At 39.5% G+C, this 19,669-nt stretch overlaps 2 protein-coding genes across 2 annotated transcripts in view; one reads left to right on the top strand and one right to left on the bottom strand.

The window, feature by feature from the left end:
- Positions 1–199: 199 nt before the first annotated feature.
- On the bottom strand, positions 200–2,058 carry tomm5 (translocase of outer mitochondrial membrane 5 homolog (yeast)). Its single transcript, XM_032554271.1, has 2 exons — positions 1,824–2,058; positions 200–493 (listed from the first exon to the last, which is right to left on the bottom strand). Exons 1-2 carry the CDS (start codon positions 1,942–1,944, stop codon positions 459–461), a joined length of 156 nt encoding a protein of 51 aa, XP_032410162.1. The 5' UTR covers positions 1,945–2,058; the 3' UTR covers positions 200–458.
- Positions 2,059–5,400: 3,342 nt separating this feature from the next.
- frmpd1b (FERM and PDZ domain containing 1b) overlaps positions 5,401–19,669 on the top strand; it is a 28,838-nt gene continuing 14,569 nt past the window's right edge. The window contains 3 exon segments of the mRNA XM_032554268.1: positions 5,401–5,765; positions 12,511–12,652; positions 17,363–17,473. Coding sequence (XP_032410159.1) covers positions 17,367–17,473 — 107 coding nt within the window. The 5' untranslated portion in view covers positions 5,401–5,765; positions 12,511–12,652; positions 17,363–17,366.

The following is a 19,669-nucleotide window of genomic DNA, read 5'->3' as shown; positions in this document are numbered from 1 at the left end:
TTTAATATCCAACCAGAATTATACTAGAATCATGTAGATGGCTATTTAGTGAGCATTGCAGATGCAACTTCCTAAGGGACATTATGAAAATGTATGTCTGATCAGTAAAACAAGGGAAGCATAATATAAATTCAGTCCAAGAAAGAGTCAATTCTATTCAGTATTACATAACTGCAATAATTAATTTCACACTTTTAAATTGACAAAATCAAATAAACAAATAGTTTATTTGTTGAATAATCACACTGGTAGACACATTAGTAAAAGACAAAGCTTACATATTGTTTAAACTTAAAAAATAAGACTAAAGTTCACAAACTGAACATCAGAACAGCAAGAGTCTCAGATGAAGCCAAGGAGAAACATTGGTGGTTTTCCAGCTGGCTGGCTTCATGAGGAGGTCCTCGCCGTCTCTGACGTAGAAAACTGTGGATGGAGGCATGGACCAGGAACTCGACTCATATGCTGTCCAGTTTCTTTAACACATATGGGGCTGTGAACACAAGAAGCATAAAACATAAAGAAAAACGACAAAATATAAAAGCATGACATAAGCTGGAGAAGAACTACGCAGGCAGACAGACTCCATCCATCGTTAATGAACGACTATCTGGCAGGAATAGTGCTTCCCTGGATTTAGGTTGGGTTGGTTACTGCTGTCAAAAAATACAAAGCTACTAAAATGTTAGTTTCAAAACTGCTGCTTCTGTGGCTTAAAACCTTTGTAATGAGATACCAGGAGAAGTACTGGAAAGAGAATGAAGGGAGTTTTACCAGCTTTGTGCAGCAAAGAGTAATGTGGAGCTACCCCTCTCCCACTTGATGCTGCACCCTGCCAACCAACTGGCAGCCAAAAAAGTACTCAAAGTGTTTCTTTGCTCACGAGGACGATAGATTTGCCTTGTTTGACATATTTTAGTCAAGAAAAAAATATCAGCTTGTTGACAAAACAAGTCTATAAACATCAGAATGATGGAAACACACCTGCGCAATATAACAAATTCCAAGTTAAGTGTGTAATTTCACAACTGCAAAGGACTGCTTGAAAGCAACATTAGGAAACTTCTTATATTTCTGGTGCAATGCATTCAAATTATGTTTACGAATAGTATACTTGACTAAATTGACTTTTCCTCTTCTATGCCCACACCAAACGGTCATATTCAAGAAACTAGGATGGGTTCTGATGAGGCTCATTTCTTAGATTTAAATAACTTTTAAGCAGGTATTAAACATACTTTTCACTGAGTCCATATTTCTGTGTTAAAAATTATGTTGTTTTTAAATAAAAATTATTTTTAACAGTGGCTTGATGTAATATTTTAATCTTAAATGTCATGTTTTCATTAGCTGTGAAAGGAAAATCATAACAGTAACAAAGGCTGAAAACATTAGTGATTAATCTGCATATACTCAGTTTCAAAATAAATAAATTAACTTTTCAATAATATTCAGATTTCTTGTATGCGTCGTGCCTGTAGGTCTTACTAAGCAGCTAGAGTGGTAGGGAAGTCATTATTTGCGGAAAAAAGTTTAAGAGCTAGGAAAATGTGGGTTCAAATTCTTAAACTCGTCGCAATATTTAACAATTATATCACAGTCACATGTTTTCCCAATAACATGCAGGTCAAAAACTGGTAAAATATTCTGCCTAAATCGAACATATTCTGCATTTTGATTCAGTATTTGTTTCAAAATAAAACAATAATAATAATTAAAAAAAATTCTGTGCAAATATTAAATGCACAAAGCTGCTTTTTGCTTAAATGTTACTTAGAAACCGAAATAGACGGATTCTCAAAGCCATTTTTGTCTGTACTCACTGGCTCTCAGCAGAGCGACGTAAATGAGGAAATTTCGTAACGAAAGGATGACGTCTTCCCGCATCTTCCTCTTCATCTCCTCTGGGTCCATTTTAGGCCCGAGTCCTTCAAGTTTAAACATTTTTGTTGTGGTTTCGCCTCAGATGTATTATCTGGTTGATAATTTCACCTTCTTCTGCCTTCACGTGAAACGGAAATGCTCAACCGGAAACAAGGACACAGAACGGTACGGTGCGCACGGAGGGACAAACTTGTTCCCGTTTTCTTTTTTTGAGAGCGTCACTGCCCTCCTACGGTGCACACAATATATTAATAATTTATTTTCTCAACAGGTTTGAATCATACACGAATTGGATGGGGTCTTTTTGACTGTTTGGCGTTTCTCGACTTAACCAAGTATAGTTTTCATAGGTTAACTTGGCTCAGGTTAGTTTGGAAAACTTTTTGTTTGTTTGTCTTTTTGTAATGAGTAAAATCAACGTATAAAAACAGTATTTAATTGGAGATAGCAGATATGAGAAATATGTATGGGGTAAATTCTTTACTGCATTATTGTGTGAAATAAAGTTAAATTGTTACATGGAGGTGGAAAAATAGGCCAATGTGAGGAAACTAGTAAAATTTGTACTTTTGCTGACTTTGTCTTCATCTTTTTTTCTAAATTTATTTTTCAATTCATCCGTTACTGTCAGCGTCTCCCACACAAGTACTCTTTTACATATTATACTTCTTTTGAAGATTTAGCCTGTTCCTAGCAGTTGTTGTTGTTGTTTTTTCCCCCAAAATGACTAATCCAATTCAACAGTATATTGAGGATTTCTGGTGATCAAAATTGGGATGCTGTGTTTTGTTCTTTTTTTTAGTATTACTTTTGTTGTTCATTATATTACACAGCTACTGGTGTTTTTATTGGGTATTTCTTTGTGTGTGGATAGGCGGTAAATCTCCTTCCCAATGGAGAAATCACATTTAGGTTTGTAGATTACTTTGCTCACACAACATTTTTTGAAGTCTTTGCACAAATGGCCTTTAGAACTGAGATCTCTGGCTTTGTGATGACCACTCCCAAACATTGACCTTGTTGTCCATAAACTACTACTGTCCATAAATACTTGCAACTTATTTAGAGGTGTGTTTAGGTCTTTGCTTATATGCAAGTCCCACTTGTCCACAAGCTTTAACTTCCAGGCAGATGTCTTGATATGTTGTTTCAATAAGTCCACATAATGTTTTTTTCTGCGCAATGTCATATATTTGAAAATGAACTCTAGTACCTCCTGCAAATCAACATACCATGTTGCAGTCACCTTCGTACTTCAAAGATGGGAACATGTTCGCAGCCTTGAAGGTTTTCCCCATTTCCTATAATATTATGATAATCATTATTACCAAACACCTCAGTGACAACTTTTTAAAAGGTTTTTATGACAACAATGGCCTTTATTCAACAGAAGCTGGAGAGGAGGAAAGGCAAAGTGAGAATAGAAAGCCTTGCTAAAAATGACCTGAGGCTGGGAATCCAACCGAGGACAACAGCATTGTTGACTGTAGCATGTGGCTCCCTACCTCAGTTATAGTTTTATATATCTGTGTCATTATGAGTGCATGTGAAAACTGAAAAAGTAGTAATATAAACAACTTTGTGTTCAAAACTGCCATATGCAAGACATACAACTGAAACTGTGTTCCTCTAGCAGTCAGGCTTTTTGTTTTGTTTTGCACAAAAATGCTTTCATCTCTGGGCCACAGAGAGTCTGTTTGACTGCTGGATTTTTCCAATGCACGTTGCTTGAACAAATTAATCTCCAGACATTTGGAAATTATGGTAAGAAAGACTTGGGAAAAAAAACATAAAAGAGAAAAAAAGATGAATCAAATAGAAATAATTTAACTGAACTGAAACATGAGAGATTTAGTCTGACATGGAGAAAAAAGTCTGTGCGGTTTTTATATTATATGCAAATAACTGGTTCCAGTATGCACAGTAAAAGCAAATCATCTCCAGTAATTTTAGTTAATCTTGAAAGAGATATAACTGATAAATAATAGGGCATCATTCATTCATCAATGACACATTAATGCCGCGTTAATGAAAAAGGGAACTAATTAAATTCAACGAAGCGTTTATTTTTATTCAATATCATGTAACTTAGCTTATTCGTGAATATTTATTCACTAAATTTAAAAACTGTTTACTATAGAAAAGGTGGAGATATGAGGGAATAATATTGCATAGATAAGCATTACAGTTTAAAAGGTATTAAGTTCTCTCAGCAGCATGAATTTTATTGTTATCTTTTGGGTTTTATTTTTAGTGAAGGAGGGGCGCGGGTCCTCCGGACAGACAGGGATGGAGGCAGGGAGGAGAGACGCTGACAGAGGGAGGGGGTGGGTTATTTCTGAGCTCAGGGCCGCGGATTAAAGCCGAGAGAGCAGTCCCAGCGCGATGACAGCATCCAGCGTATAGCCACCACCACCAGAATCATCCTCTGCTCCGGCTGGGCGCCGTGGATTTCTCGCAATCAACCACCATCCTCTCACCCCCCTTTTGAAATTCTCCGGATCACCGATCTTTTCGGGAGGGGGATTAAGCCCCCTCCACCCCGGTCCGTCTGTCTGTGTCCTCCTCAGACCACGAGGTGAGTCTTCTCGGTATTTCCCGGTGTTATTGTCTGATGGAGGGGAGCGCTCGGCTGGATGTGACGCACCGGCGGCACCGATCGCCTCCAATCCTCGCCGTTCGTTTTAACGTTTACGGCGTGGAACCGGATCACGACTGACGGTCGCTTCCACACCGACTGCGGGTTACACCCGGTGTGTCTCAGGGTTACGAGAGATTTAAATCCGATTAAGATTACAAACGAGCCAACGAAACACTGACCCTTTTTTTTTCTTTGTTCTGCCCACATTGGGTCCACGGTTGCGCCCACCTGTCTAAGTTAATGTTTGGTCAGTGTGATGGGAAACATATCGATTATTCTAAGAGCATTATAAAGCATTTATGCTTGAACTCGTACTCACATCTCGGGTCAGTTAGGTGTTAAATGTGAGTCAGAATTACGGGCAGCACTGAGCTGACCAATCAACCATATTTAAATCGCCACATTCGCTAACACATGGTTGGTGCAGCAGGAATGGAAACACACGCTCTGCTCTGCGCAGTGAAATCATTAGAAACGCACGGACTAAATCCTGCCGGATCACACATTGTGGGGGGATTGGAGGTGGGCGGAGGGGAGGGTGATGTCAGGATCTGGGTTGTAAAACATTTTGAATGGGCGTAGGCGATGTACAGCCATAGTAGGACGGTGGCCCCCGTCTTTTCTCTCCCTCTGTATTTGTAGTCGTATCCTTTAGCTATCAAGTCACATTTTGTTCTTCTTGTGCAACACAACTAGACCGGAACGATGCGTTTTGCTGTTCTGGGGGCCTTCATTTAATGCATGACATGATACAATGTGAGCGCTCACAGCGGTTCAGAGTTCCGCGTCCCCCACATCCTCATCCTCATCCTCGTCGTCATCATCAGTGCGTGCACGTCGGCGCTCTTAAAATAAATAAATCAGATCCGCATACTGTTTTGGTTCTGTCACATACAAAAATGGATGCTCGGTGTTTTGCTTTCGTTCTCGTGTTCCCTGAGTGTGAGCGCGTGTGCGCTCCAACTGCTGCAGGCTTTGTGCGGTGTGATTCAGGAATGTGTGCTATACGCAGCATGTGATGGGAGGTCATTGTGCCGAAGGAAAATCACGACGGGCAGAACTTGCACATCAGGACAGACTTGATGCTTTCACGGCAGCGTTATGCCTCAATCTACGAGCGCTAGCTCTGTCCCACTTTTTGCAGCCAGCTCTGCTCTCCCCCCCCCGCTCCGTCTCCCTCCTTGTCTGCAGGCCAGACTGTGTAGCAGGGATGATGATTGCTGCTCCAGTCTACTCAGAGGTAGATGAGCACGATAAACACACCATACTCATGAACATTATAAGAACTGGTTGTTGTTTAAAGTAATTTGTTAATCTAATTTATGCAGGGTTAAATCGTTGTATTTAATCTGTAGCACAAACTGTGGCAGTTTGACACATGTGAAAGAAAAGGGGGGAGATGACCTCATTGATGTTGCAGCTTCATTGTGATTGCTGAGTTGACTGGCAGCAGTGGTGGCACAATGTAGGCCAACTCTGTCTATGACTGGATGACATCTAGGAAAGATAAGAGCTTTCACTTATATTGTAAACATTCAGATAAGATGGGTAAAAAAAAATTAATTTACTAAATTATTCTAGATGCATGAATTGTAAAGTATAAATAAGTGTCAATATTGTACCCAACAGCTACGAGGATACCTAAAAGAAGAATTGCATTTTTAAAAAATTAATAAAGTAGAGTCACATTTAAAGTTAATTTAAATCAAGAAATTAATATCAGATATTTTTTTTACACAGACTTATATTTCAAGTATTGACTTGACTTTGACTTATTTATGTTTATCTTGATCACTAGCTCTCAGCTAACAAAATTCAGTTAGTCAAAAAAATTTGTTATTACGTAAGATAAGATACACTCATTGTTTAAAGACTTCACAATACAAAAACACAATGTTGGTATCTCTATGACAATGGAAAAGATTGCTGAGTTGACACTTTTCCAACAGATAGTCATCGACACCCTCCACAAAATAAGCAACGAAAGGTCATTGCTAAAGAAGCTGGCTTAAAACATACTGCTGTATTCACATATGCTAGTGCAAGGAACAAAACATTTGATAGAAAACAATTCTATTAGGGAAAGACACATTAGTAAAATTGGATATGAAGACTTCAGTTATTATATAAATGAATTGCAATATTGGAATGTAACAAAATAAAGAGAAATGCTTAAAGACAAAAAAGTAGACCAGGGGTCTCAAACTCCAGTCCTCGAGGGCCGCAGTCCTGCGACTTTTAGATGTGCCTCTGCTGCACCACACCTGAATAGAATAATTAGGTCATTAGCAAGGCTCTGGAGAACTGATCTACACAAGGAGGAGGTAATTAAGCCATTTCATTCCAGTGTTTTGTACCTGTGGCACATCTAAAAATTATAGGACAGCGGCCCTCGAGGACTGGAGTTTGACACCCCTGAAGTAGACCAAACATAAAAGGTTCATACAAATGAAAAATGATTTCAATTCAAATTATTTTCCTAAATAAAAGCTAAAAAATAATTTAAAAGTTGAATTATAATAAAGCCAGTTTATTTACAATCCACAAAAAATGTAGGAATGAAAAACATGTCTCCAGTTTACTTTTAAAAATGGGAACACTCTTCAGGGCGTGGAAATAAGACTTGAATCTCCTTGGAAGGTTCACACAACAGAAACAGCTTTAACAAATAATATCGACTGAGTCCAAAAGAGCTTTGCTATCAGGTATCATCACGTTTTTTCTCTTTTTCATTTCTGTAAATGTTCTTGCCGCTGAGGTTTAAAGTACCGGTAGTTGTAATTGTGAAATAATTTGCAATAATCCAACCTGCAACTGATCAAGTCATAAAAGCATGATTCAAAAAACAAGCTCTGGATCACTTTCAGAAAGTAATTGGTCCTACTGATTATAAATTACAGCATGCAAGCAGCTAAGGTCTAAATTAAAAATTACCCCCAGGTCTTTATACTTTATATAATGTTCCAGGGCCCATAGATCTTTAGCTGCCTCCTGCAAACTCAATGGCCCTCATATTTTATTTTCTTAAAGATAAGCCTTTAATGTGCAGCTTTTTAAGGATCCCCTGACTTGAAGAAAATTGCCGCTGACTAAAATGAAGACAGATACCTTAGACTTGCATCCAAAGACCTTCCTCCGACATCAAGATGTTCTCAGTGTGGGTCTGTCTACATGTCTTTTTATAAACACCCAGAACCGCTGACAAGGATCTGTAGTGATATGCATCTCATTAAACAACGCATTATTTAATAGTTAGCTGGGGAAGCACAAGTCTTGCCAGGCAGCCAATGAAAAGGGGAAATGAAACAACTGGCATACAGAAAGCTCGCCGTCTTCATCAATCTAATGGAGCGAGCTGACGGACTGAACAAAGAGGAGAAGATGCGATTATGTCTGGAAAGCAACAGACAGGGAAATAAGCTGCAGAGTTCAATAAAGCAACAGTGGCGATCTTTTCATCAGTGAAGATACATAAAAAAGGGCTCATAAAATAAATAGAGCTCTTTGCAGATTAATATGGTTGGGATAGTTTTGGGAGATTTAACTGTTTTCCCTGGAAATGGCAAAAATATGTTCTTCTGATAAAGATAATTGACGCCAACATAATTTATAGAGACTGAGCTATAAAGAAAAGAAAACTTATTATTAAAAGTTTTTCACAACCCAAATTGTGAAAAGTGTAGCATGTATTCACATTTAGCGTTTCTAGGTTAATTGTTTTAAAGACGGTATTTCACTGCAGTTAAAGCAGCAAGTCTTTTGCTGTATGTCTCCAGTTGCTTTGTGGATCTTTAGTGAAATGTTACGCTATTCGGCAACAGCTTTTTCTATATCCATGGACATCAATTTTCAAGCCTCACCACACATTCTCAATTGAAATGAGATCTGGACTTTGACTGAGCCATTACAGGACATGAACATGGTTTGATATGAATCTCAAGATTTTTGTGGTCTCTAATAGTTTTTTCTGTAATTGTCCTGCATTTAGCTCCATCTATTCTTCTATCAAATCTGAAACCTTTTTTTTTTTTTTTTGTAATTTAACTACCATTTCATACAGAAAATTTGACAATATATGTGCTTCTTTTTGTTTTGCAACCTATTCAGCACAATGTTAACTTACTCACAGCAATAAGCCTTGAATAAAAAGCAGAAAAGGTGGATTTCTCATTCCTCGATGAGATATTTTCCGTGCCACCTTTTTGTTGTTCCACTTATGAAATTTGAAACAGCTCAGCTGCTTCACATAAATTTAAATTCCCCAATTCACCTCTTGCGATACGCATATTCACACATATTTTGGGCCAAGTGTGCTGCTTCAGGACTCAATGTTCCCAGAAGTCTGTGTCCAACTTTATTGGCAACAACTGTGAGCTTAAATGAAATGTTGAATTGCTGAACCAACCCCTGCTGCTCCAGCCCTGAGCCTCCTGTGGCGCAGCTGTGTCCGGTGTGTTGTGTTCCACCAGGGAGGGAGTTTACATATATACGCTTGTTTGTGATTTGTGGGACCTGAAGTCCAAGTTTTATGTCACCATTGGGGTCCGTCAGGTTTGTGGAACCTAAAAAAAAAAACATCCTGCAAGTTTAAATTAGACACTTGCAGGACCTTTGAGGGTCGTGAATTTGTTTTTGTGTTAAAGGAGATGAGGAATGGATTATACTATGGGGTGTCCTCTCATGCATGCCAACACAAGGATTTCTGTAAGAAACAGTTTGTCAATACCATGCAGCGCTCCACATATACTTGAATAATGTGTCCAAGTCTTGAATAACCTTTACTTCTTTTGAAGTTTGTGCAAAAGGTATGGTTTTCTTCCATGAATACTCAAATATGTCTCTTAAATTTAAATACAGACTTTGAGTAGGTCCAAACCTTCATTTGTCAAAACATAATTTATTTACTTTTACAAATTTAGAGGTGGACTTGCTGAAGTACTTTGTATTATTTTCCCACCATATTGTGCTTGAACTTAAACTAGTGAGTAGACGTTCTCCTTTAGGATTTTCTGGTTGAGAGCCAGATTTATGGTTTGATCAATTACAGGAAAACGTCCAGATCCTGAAGCAAAGCAAACCAAGACTAACATTACCACCAGCAGCTTTGACTGTCGGTATTGATGTTCTTATTTATATACTTACACACTAGATATATCAAGAAACACAACTTTTAGTCAGTGTCACTTTTGCCTCAACCAGTCTACAGGATATTTTTTTCCAAACGTCTGGGGGCTCGCCAAAATGTGTTTTGTCAAATGTTTTTGTTAGCAATGGTTTTTACCTTAAAACTCTCCCATGGATGCCTTTTGTGTCCAGTCTCTTTCTCATTGTTGAATCATGAGCACAAACATTAACGATTGCAAGGCTTTGAAATCTGATGAAAAGCTTCTGCAGGAAATACTCATGTGAAATTGAACACAACTTTCCCAAATAAACAAAACACTGCCAATTCCAATTAATCCCAGATTAAGCAAGGTGGCAAATATTATTCTCATCTAGAGCCAGGTTGTTTTGCATGGCTCTTTTTCTTTGATAAATGAAATAATCATTCAGAGACTGTGATGTGTATTTACATCTTTGGCTGATAGCAACATTTGTTTACAGTAGTAAAACTGGCAAGAATAATTTGCTTGGAAAAAGGTCACCTCATCATCATATAGGAGCGCTTTTAATAGACTCTACTGAGCAAACAACAACTAATGGGCTTTTTGCTAGAAAGGAATTGGACATTGATAAGTTATTATTATGCACAAACCCAACACTGGTTCATTTCACGAGTTCATAGCTACAACAGTATTAAAAACAACAATAAAAGTGAGATTTGAAAATTAAATTAAAAAAGAGAAAAAAATCTTACTGTTGAATCTGAAGTAATACAATTTCTGAAGTATGTAATCTCAAAAAAATGAGATTGTTCAATCATTTTTACACTACATGTAAGTTTTTTTTAAGCATGTCTGCTTGTTTTTAGCTATATTTCTTTTATTGCAGCAAATTCATTTAGCCAATCATGGGAGTTGGCTAAGGCTTTGTTTAAGAGCAATTTCTTAAAGTTTTTGCTCATTTTAATGGCCTAATTTTACTTCCAAAGACCGCGTCCGTACAGGGTTTTCTTGCCCGCTGTGACCCTGAACGACCCGGCAGCACTAATTGGGTTTAGAACAGTTTTCTGTTCAGCTGGCTCCATAGAAACTACACTTTTAGTACCACCTCTGAATCCCCCGAGGAGAGAGTGGAGTTACTTCTATGAAGTGCATGTGTGCCCATACCGGGGGCTGAATCACAGACTGTTTTGCCACAGACAGAGACACATTGTGTGGGAAAACGAGCAGTAAGAGTGGGGGGTTGGTTGTCTCAGAGAAACGAGGCACAGACATAGAAACAAGGGGACTGAGACAAGCTCTGATTGCCGAGGGCAGATCCAGTTTTTAACCTCCATGTTTGAAATGTGAAGTTACAGGGAGAACGACTGAGGGAGTCTGACTCAGAGATTTACGAGTGGAAAGCTTGGGAACTTTAAGTCCTGACAGCAGAGGACTACATTAAGATTACATATTGATTCAGATGAGGAGCAAACCCATCATATGCTTTGTAGATGCACAAATATACATGAGTCAGGTTTGAAATATAAGAATGCTATCTCTACACTGGAAACATATCTTCCATTTCTGCAAGTTCAGAGGAAGAAAGTGACAGAGTTTCAGTTGCGTTTTTAATGTTTATTTACTGACCAGATGCTGATTTATTAGTTTCTCTTGACAGGCGCTGGTTGTTCACAGATGTTGGAGCAGTCCTCCCTTTCACAACCCCCTTTTTTCCTCCAGTCTTCCTTTGCCTCCCACTACAGAAACTTTTGTTCTTTCCCCCACAATCTCCTGCAGCTTTGCTCTCTCAATTCTTTGCCCTGCCCTTTTCACCCTCTTTAAAATTCTCCCCCCTTTTGCTTTCTCACTCGATATCCTGCCCTTTTTCTCCTTTTAGTTCCCCTAGCTAATTCTTCTTTCTGTGCTGCTGCCCCTTTCCTCAGCCCCTCTACAGTCTCCACCTCTCCATCGCTTTTCTCCTTCAAGCCACTGTCCTTGTTGCCTGTCTTGGCAGAGGGGCAGAAGGAGGCGGTTGGAGGCTGAGCTAGCTGCATTAGGTCCATGTATTATTCATGTGCTCTGCTCTCTGTGCGCCTTGGTCCTGTACTGGCTTTTCTAGTGGGACACATGGGCCTCCTAAAGGAGTTGTGTGTGGGCCTGATTGAAGAGTTACTTGGATGAGGCAGTCATTTTCTTGATTTGCGCCCTCTTTTTGCACCAAAAATTGACTTCACCGATCAACATCGAAGGACAAAATTAAACGTTTTCAGCGTATTTATTTTTATTCGGCTGCAAAGCATTCCCCAGGCGTGTTTTTCTCCCCAAACCAGAGGCTAGCTAAGGCTTCAGCCATGTCTGCTCTGATGCTTATGAAAGATTTATCTTCTTTCACCTCTGGCCAAGATTTCTCTTTGCCTGGCAGCTTTCTTCTCTCTAAACTGCATCTTTTTTGGCTTTCCAGAACACTCCCAGTAAAAACTGTTGACTTAAACTGGGTTGTATGAAAATTTTATTTAAGCATCCAGACATTGTAAGACGGAGTGCCTTGTTTCTACAGCGCTGTGCAAAGAGAAAGACAGAGAAGAGGGTGAAAGAGAGAGACAGAGAGAGACAGACAGAAACAGAGAGAGAGAGCAAGCAAGGGAAGCCTTTGGGACTTAGAGGAGGGGCCTCCTGGAAAACCACAGCCACATAGCTGCTTTGGGCTCACATCTGCTTTGGCTTGACATACTTGCATTTCACCATTGAAAACATCAACAACTGGAATGTAGCTTTGTTACTTATAAATAGGATTCAAATATAAATCAGATACACCTTGTCTAGTTCCAAATATAAGCTTGGACACGCGCTCCATTTATTGATTTTGACGGGTTTTCCTGACAGCCTTTTTGTCCTGCACAGGTGGCAGCGCCAGAATAAGATTGGGCCCCGATGATTGCAAGGACCCCTGTCCACCCTTTTCCAGCCAGTCCCGGAGGGGTCACAGAGCTGACGTCTCAGGGCATGCATGTTTTGGAGTCCTGAAGAGGCAAACTACATCTCAGTGAGTGACGCTTTCACTATGTTTTAATCAGAATGTTAACCATCGATCTCTTTGGTGAGATATGTAGAAAAATCTGAAGCTTCTGAGAGAATTTTTATGATTAAAATTCCCAAACCAGATTTCATAACCTTCAGGTTGCTCTTGTAATTTATCGCAATTAATTTCAGGGACATGCAGGCTGAAATGCTGGGTCAGCATGCATTTCTTATTACTGCAAGTGCTAACTAGCTGCTTTGGTAAAGCTGGTAGTTTCTGAGAACAAAAGCAGTGGAGCCACTGCTGGAGTGCATGCATATAAGAAAAGGCCGGCCGCCTCAGCTGCTGCTCCACAGAGACTGACATCGGAGACGACTACCTGACTCTGCAAGGACAGAGAAGGTTATAGAGCAAAAGGAGAAAATGAAAGACATGGGTGAAGAAACAGCAGCAAAAAATACAGTCTTGCTCAACAATGACTGTTGCATTTAAACACAAAAAAGCCTCTTCTATGGATCACATTTGAAACGTCTTTCTTGAACATTTTCAGAATTTATCACATTTTAATATATTTTACAGCACTTTTAAGTGACAGACAAACTCAAACTGTCACATTAATGTAAAGTGGAAGGAAACGCGTGCACATTTTTTTTACAAAAAGAAATTTGGTGTGAAATTGCATGTATAATGTGTCACTATTGCTGAGTCCCAACTGCTTTTTCCTAAATAAAAATCCTGTCTAAACAATTGCCACACAAAGGCACATCATTAGCAAACAGAATTGACCTGTGTGTAATTTAATCTCAGCATAAATCTGGTAGAGCTATGAAGTTCTCATAGGTTTGTTAGAGAACCTCAAGATGAAGACCAGGAACACTCCAGACAGGCCAGGTTCAAAGTTGTGGAGAGGTTTAAAGCAGAGTTAGGCTGTAAAAAATATTTTGCTAGTTTCACAGCGTTCTGTTCTGTTCAGTTCATCATCTGACAACAGAGAAAGTCTGGGACAAATACAAACAAAACTTGGTTGTCCACCTAAAAAACAGGCCACTGAAACAGAACCTTAGTCAGAGAAGCATCCATTAGGTCACTGCTAACTAACTGCTCATGATCAATTAGTATATATTAATATTGGATATTTATGTGTTCACTTCTTCATACTTTGAAGTGTAAAAACCACAAAAGTGTATTTAACAAGGCCAACGGAAAGAAGTGCATGACTCTCAGGTCAAAGATTTGTTTTTCTTCAATAAATAAAATCTGAAAAGTGTGGAGTGCATCTACTTAGCCCTTCTGTGACCATGCCTTGAATACCAAAAATCACATTTTGCTGTGATTCCAGGTCCAAGTCTTTTGGAGTATGTCTACTAGGTTTGATCATCTAGACCAGGGGTCTCAAACTCCAGTCCTCGAGGGCCGCAGACCTACAGTTTTTAGATGTGCCACATGTACAAACCACTGGAATGAAATGGCTTAATTACCTCCTCCTTGTGTAGATCAGTTCTCTGAGCCTTGCTGATGACCTAATTATTCTGTTCAGGTGTGGTGCAGCAGAGGCACATCTAAAAGTTGCAGGACTGCGGCCCTCGAGGACTGGAGTTTGAGACCCCTGATCTAGACACTCTAGGTTTTGCAAAATTCCTCGAGCTTAGTAAGATTGGATGGAGAGTCTCTGTGAATATCACCTTCTTAAAGTCGTGCCTCCAACCTGAGTGTACTATTTTAAAGATGTTAGAATACTTCTGCAGCCTCTTTGTGCTGATGTTTTTATAACAGTTACATACCCTCTGAATGTCTTCAGTAGAAACCAGAAAGTGTTCTGTGATCAGCTGCATGGGACACAGATGCCATTATTTTGTGCCTCTTGCCTGATTGAAACCGGCACAAGTGTCCGTAATTACACTCGGTCCTACATGGCCATCTGTTTGTCATCCCGTCTCACCCAGTCTTCCACATCCACATCAATCTGATTCAATCCTGATAAGCAGGAGGTGCTAAAGTGACACCCTGACCAGTTCAGGCCTGTGTCCTACGAAGGCGTTTAATCCTCTTATGGGACAGGACTACTACTGCTGCTAACACAGGGAGAAAAGTTAGTCAGCATTGGCCTACAACCAGCAAAATGAGCTTAAACGCTGCTGTTTGGACTCACAGCAGCACTTCTCTGCATCAACTATTGACTGCTCTGCAGTGTCTACTCTTTTCTAAGACCTCAAAGCACAGTAGGGTAATTTCACTGAAATACCCCAAGCTTTACTCATTTATTTGAAAAGGCATGTTTTTAAAATGCTGCAAACAAAAGCGGCAGGCCGCCAGAAGTTTGGTGTAAAACTTTCAAGATCTGAACAAAAGGCTTGGCTTGAAGAAGCTGGCTCGCACATTTCTGAAAGCTGATCAAAATGTCTTGGCTGAGTTTCTCCAACGATCGTTAGGTTTCAGGAACACATCCATCATCGTTAGGTCTGGGTTGAGTCTCTCACCATTCTGGCCAAATATTCTGGGTTTATTTCATCCATTGGTGTAAAGAGGGCAGTGAAGGCATCAGCAGTAGATAAAGATTAAAAGAAAATAAACATAGTATGAATTTATTCATACATCCAGAGGCCTGGACATCCTTTTCTCCAGTCGCTTGGGCCAGCTCTTCCAGGGAAACCCCGAGGCATTCCCAGGCCAGCTCCAGCATGTCCTGGGTCTTCCTCTGGGTCTCCTCCTGGTGGGACGTGCCCAGAACAAGTCATCAGTGTCTCGTCCAGAGCAAAGCCATGTTTTAGTATTGCCCTAACCCTCATCCTCATAAACAGTTTTAACATTTTGTTATATTGCAAATACAAACATTAATTAATCTTGTAGGTATTTTATTTGATAGACCACCATAAACTAGGGTATAATTTCAAAGGAAAAGATGCACATTTTTAAAAAGATCTGAATATATCTGAAAAGTGTGGAACATGGTTGATCAGTATCTCCAGAGACAATATCTTCTTCCATTACAATTGCAGCTCCAAAGCTTCAGATGTTCAGGGTTTGTACTTAGAAACTGAAAATATGGGCAATTTGTAAAGTAGCTCAAGTTCAGTCAAATTGGATGTTAATGTCTCGCCAAAGATTCTTAATTGTATTTAGCCCTGGACTTTGACTGGGTCAGTCAAATGCATGAATGTAATTTGCTCTGGCTGTATGGTTAGGATCATTGTTCTGCTGAACGGTGAATTTCCGCCCCAGTGTCAAGTGCTTTGCAGCCTTTGACAGATTTCCCTTCAGCGCTGACCTTTAATTAGCTCCGCCCATTTTTTCATAAACTCTGACCAGTGTTCCTGTTTCTGCTGAAGGAAAAAAAAACATCCTCATAGCAACATGTAGACATCAGAAGGTTTCACTCCGAGCATGATGTGTTAGTCCTCTGCAATACTCATTTTGTGCATGCTGGCCATAAAGTTCACATTAGAGAAAACACCGTCTCTAACGTGTTTTCTCCGTGTCCCCTATGGTTTGTGTCAAACACGAACGGGAATGTTTACGACTGAGTTCTTGCCATTCTTACACAAAACCCTGGTTGACTGACACGCGTACTGTCAACAGATTCTTTTACATGAGCTGTGGATCTCTGCAGCTCCTCCAGTTACTGTTGTCCTCTTGCCTTCTTCTCTGATTGTTGCTCTCTTGTTCATCCTATCAGTCCTTTAGTTGGTGACCACGTTTTGGTCAATTTCATGGAATGGCTGGATTTGTGAGGAGATTAAATTACAGGTGGACTTTATTTACTCAAAAGGCAACTTCTAAAAGGAATTTGTTAACTTTACTTAAGCATACCAGCAGATTTTTATTTGCAAATAAAAATCTAGGAATAATGTATCTGTTTGCTTGCACTCTAAAAGCCACATGATACTTTGTGTTGGTCAAGCAATAAGATCCTCTTAAGTTTGTGGTTTTAATGTGAGAAAGTGTGGAAAACCTCAAGATGTGTAAATAGTTTTGCGTCTGATTTAACAGCTCTGATTTAATCTGATTTAACAGCTCTGAAAATTTTGCTTTCTAACAAAGGCTGAACATAAGCATGTGTAGTGCGATAGGTAGTGTAACTTGCTTTGTAAAGTATATTTTAAAGAAATAAAGAATGCAAATGAACTATCTGCCCACTCTGTTGCTGTGTATCAAATGGATTACAGGAGAGAAAAGTAATTGAAGTAACAGAGTTGACTTTTGAACTGAAGTCAGCTGCTGAACAGCTTTCCGCCCTGAGGGCCAAACCGAGACCCTGCATCATTCACCATGTCACCACAGCTTGCAGCTTCAAAGGGCAAGCTAAGCATAAAAATGCACAGCTGCTGAGCTGCAGCAAACATGCAGAGTTTGGCATATTTGTTGACATTTCTAATGCAAATCCTACCATTGTGTGACGATTCAGTTGCTGCTGATCGAGTCATGTGCTGTTGCTCATGCTAAATAAGCTCCACCCAATTCTCCTGATCGGACTCTCTTTTTTTTTAATATCTTTTTGTTTATTGCTTTCAAGCCAGACAACATGTTCTGCATATAAAGGAGCATGGAAATTTAAATTGAACTGAAAGACAACCCAGGCACTGACTCCAAAAACAGATATAACAAACCCAATGAGTGGTTTCTAATTGATTTGATCCTTCCAGATTCTTTCATCCGTTCTCCACTAGTGCTTTGCTTCTTTGTGGTCATGTCAGCAACTCTCAAGCATCTCTGCTCACTCTTTTCTTTTTGTTTCAGATAAATGGAGGAGAATGAGCGATGCAGGAGCAGGTCTCCAGCTCGGAGGACCAATCGGGTGCAGCAGGTGGTGGGAACAATAATTCGACGCACTCGAGAGTCTCTGAGCAGGTAATGGGAAGAACAGGAGGCAGAGAAGATTGTGAAAAAAATGTTTTTTAAACCTGAGAAAATTTCTAGAAACCAGAAAAGAAAAGAAAATAGCTGTGGAACAAGATGTGTGATTGGGTGTGTTTTCAGAAGAACAAACACCAACACATCATGCATGCCTGTAGTTAAAGAAAGAAATCTTTTATGTATGCAAAAAATATGGGGAGCTTCAAATTGTCAGTCCTAGCATCATTTGCAGATGCCTATCTTTGAAAGTTTCCTGCTTCGTGTGTGTTGCAATTTAATGAATGAAAGACAATAGACGTGACCCTTAAGAGGCAATTGTTTCATAAACAAATCAAACTTCCCAATTCCACTGTGGGAAAAGAATCCATAAGCGGAAAACATTGTAGAAAGAGGCCTGTCTTCCCAGGAGTGGACGTCTCAGCAAATTCAGAAATTTCAAATCACCCAGGAGGAGCCACATCTCAGCCCCTACAAGCTTAGTTAGCAAGTTTGTGAGTACAATTAGAAAAAGACTGAGTAAGTAGGGCTTGCTTGGAAGAATGCCTGTTGAAAGCCTCTTGTATCTAATTAATATGGCAGCTAGACTTACGCTTGCAAGACTTGCATCTAAATGAACAATAAGACATTTGGAATAATGTCCTTTGGACAGATGTAGTAAAAGTGTCTGGTGGGTTACAACCTGAACATGTTGCCAGTCCATCACTGGGACACACGGAACAGCCAATGATGCACGCACACACTCTTACATTGGGGCAATGTGAAGAGACTAATTAACCATGGCCACAAAGCAGTTTGGTAACAACCAACTCAGCATTTCAGTACAAACACACTCAAATGTCAAACATGGTGGCTGGTGCAGCCACAAAATAAGCAAATAAATAATGAACAAAACCCCCAATTTCTAACCAAACAATAATGTAAAGTAGACTGAGGTGAAATTCATCACAAACTAATCTATCCTCAAAAAATGTGTAAAATTGTTGCTGCTTTCAGATGCTTCTAAGCGCAAATTTATTCAGTTTTGCAAAACCTTCCTCATAATGCAGAAAAGCAGAGACTGTTGATATAAAGCTGGGGAATTTGAAGGTTCATTTCTTAACCTGGTGTACACACAGAGTAGATTTCCTCCCACACCCATACAAAAAGACACATACCACATTGCCGAGTACATATTCAATCTCTGACTGTCCCTCTTACACACACCCCTCAGTAAGCCACAAATATGCGTTTAAACGCTCGCCATCCTCTTGCAGTCGGCGAAGTGCTTTTTCTTTCTCAGTGAAGGAGGAAGCATCTACCAGGAACTCCTCCTGGTAGATGCTCCTGGGAAAACTTTGCCAGGTTGTGATCAATTGGCCAGAAAAGTAAGGCCCAAAGAGAGGATGACACTGTTAGATTTGAATGAAGGTGTTTATTTGTCTTTATGTGAATGTGAACTTCATTCCACTGAGGTGACCAGTATGACTCTATGAAGTGCAACATCATTTATGAAATTTAAATATACAAACAGTCAACTCGAACTTTGTGATGGAAAGCATAACAAACATCAGACTCTAATGATTTTCTTCCTTGAAAGTTAAATTCCCTCTTCCTGTGTAACAAAATACTTCTTCTGAAGTTTCTCTCCATTGTTGACTGAAGTGTTGATGTGAGATAAACTATTGACTAGAAGGCGGCTCATTGTAGACAGTCTTTGTGCATGGAGTCATTCTGCTGTAACACATTTAGAATGTGGTTTAGCAACATTTTGCCAAAGGAAAAAAAAAAAAAGCAAGACTTGCCTTTCTGGATGACAACATGTTGCTCTAAAGTCCTGTTTCTGTTGCTCAGCATTAATAAACATCACAAAGCCATGTTTATTTTTACCCTCAGGCATGAAATCTTTGCCCATTTACTGCTTTTGTACAGAGTAACATTTCTTTTTCTTTTACTGATACTACTAATCACAATAAAATCCCCAAACTATGCCTTTTAACGCAGGGCACACTGATGTGTTTTTATATTATTTCCCTGTGTTTCATTTCCATGTTTTTGTTTCCTAAATACATAGCCTCTATTAGATTTTCTGACGTTGCTGATTTGCTAAAAAAAAAAAAGTAACCAATAATATCTTCCTTCACACGTTTCCCTGAGTTATTTTGGAAGATGCTGCTGGCATCAAATTTAAAACAAGAGCTCCCAGAACACATA

The sequence above is a fragment of the Xiphophorus hellerii genome, chromosome 23, assembly GCF_003331165.1.
Source record: "Xiphophorus hellerii strain 12219 chromosome 23, Xiphophorus_hellerii-4.1, whole genome shotgun sequence".
NCBI classification, from domain to species: domain Eukaryota; kingdom Metazoa; phylum Chordata; class Actinopteri; order Cyprinodontiformes; family Poeciliidae; genus Xiphophorus; species Xiphophorus hellerii.
This window is presented reverse-complemented; position numbering and strand designations above follow the sequence as displayed.

What these genes read in the sequence shown, in the direction of transcription:
- tomm5 (XM_032554271.1), bottom strand. Translation starts at nt 1,944, where the DNA reads ATGTTTAAACTTGAAGGACTCGGGCCTAAAATGGACCCAGAGGAGATG. An exon ending in CGTCGCTCTGCTGAGAGCCA is followed by an intron (nt 494 to 1,823) that starts GTGAGTACAGAC and finishes TTGTGTTCACAG; the next exon opens with CCCCATATGTGTTAAAGAAA.